Source organism: Sinocyclocheilus anshuiensis, unplaced genomic scaffold, assembly GCF_001515605.1.
Source record: "Sinocyclocheilus anshuiensis isolate Anshui unplaced genomic scaffold, SAMN03320099.WGS_v1.1 scaffold466, whole genome shotgun sequence".
Lineage (NCBI taxonomy): Eukaryota > Metazoa > Chordata > Actinopteri > Cypriniformes > Cyprinidae > Sinocyclocheilus > Sinocyclocheilus anshuiensis.
Window position 1 is genome coordinate 1,424,176 of NW_015544159.1, and position 7,233 is coordinate 1,431,408.

Here is a 7,233-nt window from a genome sequence, read left to right on the forward strand (position 1 = left end):
AGATGGTACGTAGACCAGACACAAAGCTCAGGTTGCAAACTCACTCTACTAGAAGTGTTGCATCCTCCTGGGCGCTGGCTCGTGGCGCCTCGCTGACAGTTATATGTGTAGAGCTGCGGGCTGGGCAACCCCCAACACGTTCGATAGATTCTATAGCCTTCGTGTGGAGCTGGTATCCTCCCGTGTTCTCACCTCAAACGGGTAGAGGCACTGAGAGGCCCCGGTTTAGTGTTGACTTGCTAAAACCGCTCCAGAGTGTCCATACTGTAGACCCTGTTGAGCTCATCCATCCCCTCGGCAGCCAGATGTGGCGGAACGTCCGGCGCCAGGCCCTCACTCGATGAATCCGTGAGAACCGGTAGAGGGCTGGGTTCCATATGTAGAGATCTAAGTGGATCCCATATGTAAAGTCCACGGTATAGCCTCAGAACCCGTGTTTCCCTGGCAGACTTCTGCCATTTCCAAGAAGGTTATAATCACTTCTAATCTTCCATATGCACCTAAACGGTTGTTCATATGTGTAAGTGCTTCCGAAACCTCCTTCGGGAAGGATAGGGCTTCCGCAACATTCCTGTTCCAAGTGGTATGGGTACGTTTTCCCAGTGTTATCCAATCTCACTGAGTGGGTAGTGCTATGACAACAGTGACTGGCCTTCTTGTTGCGAGCCCTGGCCTACGCCGAAAAGGGGCGCAGGAGGCTCGCACAGGACACTGGAAGGGGCAGCATCCATGGCGGTTTGGTAGGGATCCCATTTTGTCGGTCATTACCGACGTGACGTCGAGAGTGACCTACTGAAATAGAACGTCTCAGTTATGTATGTAACCCTCATTCCCTGAAGGAGGGAACGGAGACGTCACGTCACGTCGCCACAGCTGCTGTACCACCACTGAGTGGCCGGGTCACAGGCTCGGCTCTTCAGCGAAAACCTGAATATGCGTTGCACCTGCTGCCTAGTTATACTCGCGCTGTGATCAATGGCAGCTGGATGCAATCATCGCATGCCAATGTGCATTGGCTCATTTAGTTTACACTCGAAGTGGATTGGTCTCTCTAAGCGAGATCTCAATTCGTCGGTCATTACCGACGTGAAGTCTCCGTTCCCTCCTTCAGGGAGCGAGGGTTACATACGTTACCGAGACGATCCTATGCCATCTAAGCTACTAAAAGAGGAGCTTCCAGAAGTCATAGATACTCTTCTGAATATTATTAATTCATCAATGTCATTAGGATATGTCCCAAAATCATTTCAACTGGCTGTTATTAAGCCTCTCATTAAAAAAAATCACAACTTGATCCTAGATTGTTAGTTAATTACAGACTAACCTCAAATCTCCCTTTTCTCTCAAAAATACTAGAAAAGGCAGTATCCTCTCAGCTATGTTCCTTCTTAGAGAGAAATGGTATCTGTTAGGATTTCCAGTCAGGATTTAGACTGTATCATAGTACTGAGAAGGCTCTCATCAGAGTTACAAATGACCTGCTCTTATCATGCGTTTGACACTATCGACCACAAAATTCTTTTGAGTAGACTACAAAATGATGTTGGCATTAGTGGAATTGCATTGGCATGGTTCAAATCTTACTTATCTGACCATCATCAATTCATAGCAGTGAACGAAGGGGTATCATATCGATCACAAGTACAGTATGAAGTACCACAAGTCTCAGTACTAGGACCACTGCTGTTCACGCTTTACATGTTACCCTTGGGAGATATCATCAGGAAACATGGTGTTAGCTTTCACTGTTATGCTGATGATACTCAACCCAACGAAACATACCAATTCACAAAACTAATGGAATGCATAGTTGATATTTTCCTGTTTGACACTGTAAAGCTGCTTTGACACAATCTGTATTGTATAAAGCACTATATAAATAAAGGTGACTTGACTTGACTGTGTGTTGAATTTCATACTGAGCTTGTGCTAATGACTTTTGTTGAATGTCAAATTTATTAATTAATTTGGAAGGTTTGACAGACAAAGAGCTCAGATTTCAGTAAAGGAAGTAATGTGTCTCCCACCCACATTATTGAGTGTTTTTGGTTTTATAAGTGAATCACTGACTATGGGCAATTTAATAATGTTAGTGTTAATGTTAAATAGTACTATTAGTGAAAATGTGTTTGTTTTGGTTTGTTAAAAGGCCTGTGGTGCTAAAAATGGTTGAGAAATGCTGGTATTTCCTTGAGAAAAAAAAGTGCACTTAATTTGTATTGAAGGTGCAATTGTAGTGTATTATATTTTTAAAAATTGTACTTACAAAATATAATATCACTGAAATAAAAGGCCATTTAAGTGTACTTAGAGATAGTACACCTTCATGACTATGTATCTTAACACACAAAAGTTTACATTAATATATATGTGTTAAATTGCAAACGCTAAACCATAAGCGCCTGTCAGTACATTCAGCAGTACTTCAACCATATTTCAAAGATAATAAAAGTAATTATGAAATTACATATAAAGATGTATTGAAGTCCTACTTCATTTAATCAAAGACTTGCCTTTAAGAGAGTGATGATGGAACTATCTCCCTTATGTGTCTGATCTTCACATCCTGGCTATCGAGAGAGGATCTAATTGAATTACCCAAATGGAAGTGATATTTGGATGTGCTTGCTCTCTGAGTAAATGAGCGGGCCTCATTATTTCTCAAGAGGACAGTCTTTGTGGTGCTCATGCATAAAGGTACATGTCCTGAGTACGCACTTCACTGACTCAAAGCTGTGTTCTGCAGCAGAGTGATGTCCATGCACACTTCCGGTCCTCTCGCTATCAACACCAACCTGACAAAAGATAATGAATGACTAGCTTGAATTACTGAGGTGTAAAGGTTTGCGATAAACTGAATGTACCCTGAGAATAATAGTCGTAGACTATACACTCTAAAAAATGCGGTGTTGTTTCAACCCAACTTTAGGTTAAATATGGACTAACCCAACTTTTGGGTTAAAATTTTAATGTAAAAATTTAACCCAACGGTTGGGTTAGTCCATATTTGACCCAAAGTTGGGTTGAAACAACCCAGCATTTTTTAGAGTGTAGGCTATTATATTATCTTAAAAATGCATACTTTCCATTTTTCAAATCAAATTCTAAAATGCAAATCATCATATTAGAATGCCCTACGGATTGCTGAATTACATTTGAAAATATATTCAAATAAAAAGCTATTGTTTTTAAATTTTATATATATATATATATATATATATACTACATACTACACTCATATTAATGCAAATTATGCATAATAATGCATAAGAACTTGTCAGCCATCGGGACAAGACCATGAGAACCAGACGAGTCTTCTGCTCAATCTGACTTGCGTTGCAGCCTGAAATTAAATCACACCATGCTGGTTTCGTCTGGCCAGAAGAGAACTGGGCCCCCGACTGAGCCTGGTTTCTCCCAAGGATTTTTTCTCCATTTCTGTCACCGATGGAGTTTTGGTTCCTTGCCACTTTGGCTTGCTTAGTTGGGGACACAATTTCTGGCAACATTGTTGACTTGACTGCGCAGACACTATTTGAAGAGAACTGAACTGAGCTGGATGATGACATCACTGAATCAACAATCAGCTGACTTTAACTGAAAAACTGACGGTTTTCTATCGTCCTCTTGCATTATCAGCACATTTTTTCCCCCTGTTTAACACTGTAAAGCTGCTTTGACACAATCTGTATTGTATAAAGTGCTATAAAAATAAAGGTATGCACAATGCTTGATAAATCACATTCAGTATTGATGTTGACATGATGATGTGTTGTGTCAGTTATTTATTTACTAGTGTTTATTTAGCCAACATTTTATTTTTAATATTTCTTTTAAAAATATTAAAAACTACTACTTGTAGTTTTGATAAATAAAACAGCTTGCATATACAGTTTCACAAAGAATTGACTCCAGAGATCAAGCCTGTGTGGATAATAAATGACATGCGATAATGATGTTGGTAGGCTGGTGATGTGTTGTTGTGGGCCAGGGTGGCTGTGGGGGAAGGGACAGAGTTGAATGGCCCAAGGGGCCTCCCACCCCTTGTACTCACTAGAGAGGGACAAAAGTGTGGGAGTTGCTGGGTGTTGTAGTTCTATTGCTGAGCTAAAGTGTGCATTTATTAAAATTGGCCTCGGATTTGCAAAAATAAACATATTTACTCGTATATCAGAGTATATTGACAGAGCTTGTCTTAATCTGTTCGCATACTTATCGGTGATTATAAGAATTTATTTTCCATCCATAAGCGCAAAAGAACTACAAGTTCCAAATGCTTCCTATATGTCTGCGCATGCGCAGTAGGCACGGACGTGTGGCTCTGATAGCCATGAATGGGGTAGTGGAGACTAGGGTTTGTGGATTTTACCCATATGCTAAAATTAATGTTTGCACCTTAATGGATTTATTTTTATCGTAGCTTTCAACACAAATACACTCGACTGTTTTAAATGCTTCACGCGAGACAATCTCGTCCGAGGTAACGGTTATTTTGTTGTCATCGCGCGGCTCGAAGCAAATCACTGTTCCGTTTGTTTTCTCCTGTTAAAAATGCCGAGGAACAACAAGACCTCGCTGATCCAGAAGATAGCGAGCCAGGCTTATGTGACCTTCACAAACTGCTCTACCTCTGCCATTGGAGATAATAAGGCGTTTTTAGAGCAGCAGGCAGAGTTGGTCACCCAGCTGTCCGACATCAGGGCTGCGGATCTGAAGATTGCGCCACCGAAGAAAGTCTCCATATCCTCCCCACAGTCCTCAGCAGTCACTCCAGTAACATACATGCACATCTGTGAGACTGATGTCTTCAGCATGGGAGCGTTTCTGCTGAAGTCTGGGGCTTCGATCCCTCTGCATGACCATCCCGGGATGAATGGCATGCTGAAGGTCCTATATGGCAAGGTCAATATAAGGTGTTATGACAAGTTGGATAAAGCTGTTGGTGCTGAGAGTGAAACTGAGAGGCAGTTTGATCCACCGCTGTTGCCTTTCCAGGGAGATGATGTGAGGAGAGCCGTGCTCAGGACCTCGGAACAGTTTTCTGATCAGAGTGGCCCTTGCATCTTGACCCCTCTCAAAGACAACCTTCATGAGATTGATGCAGTGGAAGGACCAGCTGCGTTTCTTGATATACTGGCACCACCGTATGACCCTGACAATGGGAGAGATTGTCACTACTACAGAGTTTTACAAACTGCTGGCAAAAAGTCAGAGCAGAGTGGTGAAGACGAAGCCTGGCTTTTAGAGATCCCCCAGCCGGACGATTTCTGGTGTGCGGGTGAGCCGTACCCCGGTCCTGAAGTTTCGGTGTAGAGAGATGAACACTGGAATAGCCCATGATCCATCCTTATTCTCGGATGTGTACAAATGTTTGTTTTTTTCTTTTCTTGGGACTTCATACGTCACTAAATGATTTTAAATGTCCATTCCAAACCTATGTACATCAATTTGTGGCCTTGATTGTGAATAACGAATGTATACATGCTTGAAAGGCATTTACTCTTGTATAAGTTCACACTATATATCTATATTAAATACATGTGTTTAATTTATTTAAAGAAAAACCTATACAAACACTAATTCCTATGTACTGTTTATATTTTTACATTTAAAGTACAATTAAAATGTTCAGAAATCACTTTTCAGTTTGACTTTTTCTTGTTTAAAAAAAATAACTTTTCGAGCTTCATGTGCAAGGTTATTGTTTAATTATTTTCTTTCTGTGTTGTTTTTTTGTTGTTTTTTTTGCGCTTAGATCAGTTTAGTTTGTATTTTGATTGATAAATATATATAAAAACTATAATAAAGTATACATTTTATAATAACATAACATATGTAAATATTTAAGAATATAAGTTTATAAATCTATAAAAATGTTTGTTTTATATACTAATATAAGATAAATATAAGTTATTTTTTATAGGTTCATTTATAAGTTTTAACACTGTTATTTGGCATTTGCTACAGATCTTTTTTTTTTATGATTTGCTTAATGATTTACCCTTCGTAGCTGTTGTTATCCGCTGCATGTGAGAAGCATTAAGTTAGGAGAGGAAAGTGGGAAGCTAAAAATTCTTATCTTCTCATCTTTAATGTGTGGATATTTTGCGTTGCTTAGTTTTGTTATCACTAACAATAACGATTCTGTTGATTTCGAATAGGTTGTGTCGCATACTGGAGTGAAATCTGTTGAAAAGTCAGACTTTCAATGTGAATGTTTACAGACATATTAAGGTCTAATGTGGCGTCATGTTTCCCACACATTGGTAAATATATGTCTGTAACATTAACGTAGGAGGCAGGCTAAAAGTAATAACATGTTTTAATAAAATGAATTCTTAGGTAATTTCTTGCTCTTTGCAGGTTAGACACCGTCTTTTCCTGTAATCCCTTTAGGGTTTTTGTTTATAGACCTGGATGTGAGCTGAACAGAAATGACTTAGGTTCTCTGTTAAGCTCAGTTTATGTTCAGTGCTGATTTTTTTTTTCTGTAAAGTTTAGTTTATAAAATCTATATATCAGTTAGCATGCATGTAGATAATCAGTCTGAAAGAGCACATAAACAATAGATCATTCTAATTTTTCTTATTGAAGTCAACATCTGTCTCCCAATCTGTGAATAGAGAGCATATATGCTGTTTTTAGATTGCCATGAATACAGTTTTTGTAAAGTAGTAACATTTTCATTTCAATTTCTTTTCATTCATTCTTTTAGTTATTCATTGATAATTTTTTAGCCCCTTATCAAATGACACTTTTAATTGCAATTCAAAATTGTAAATACTGCCAACATGTATATGCAAAATTTATGTATTGCCTGATGTAAATATGGGGTTGTCCCAGCACTGAATGCGGGGGTTGGTATACCTTCAACCACACAAAACCACAAAGATTCATACAGTGTCAACAATTATTTGTCATTTTTCAGTGTTGTTTCTCAATTTTCACTCCATAGACACGGTCATAACAGTGTTTTTGTGTCAAATCAGTGAATTTATAATCACAAAGTGAGTCATGTTTGTTCACCTGAACGTTTTAATAATTGTTCCCTTTACACTAACCCTTCTTTGATTATTCATGATATTTCCCCTCAAGCATTTTGCCCTATGTTGAACATTACAGACTGTGAATATTCACACCTATGTGCATTTGTCAACAACACACTGTGTAGGTGCTGACCCTTATGAGACCATGAGTCAGAGCTCTCAGTGATGCCCAAACGGGAATGTCCCT

At 39.1% G+C, this 7,233-nt stretch overlaps 1 protein-coding gene across 2 annotated transcripts; it reads left to right on the forward strand.

Annotated features, from left to right (window-relative positions):
* Positions 1–4,314: 4,314 nt before the first annotated feature.
* On the forward strand, positions 4,315–5,558 carry LOC107695516 (2-aminoethanethiol dioxygenase-like). 2 transcript variants are annotated; one of them, XM_016495460.1, is made up of 2 exons: positions 4,315–4,902; positions 4,996–5,558. In XM_016495460.1, the coding sequence occupies exons 1-2, from the start codon at positions 4,552–4,554 to the stop codon at positions 5,311–5,313; spliced, it is 669 nt and encodes a 222-aa protein (XP_016350946.1). In that variant the 5' UTR covers positions 4,315–4,551; the 3' UTR covers positions 5,314–5,558. The 2 variants fall into 2 exon arrangements, with proteins under 2 accessions (XP_016350946.1, XP_016350945.1); XM_016495459.1 differs by having other exon boundaries at positions 4,315–5,558.
* Positions 5,559–7,233: the final 1,675 nt, after the last annotated feature.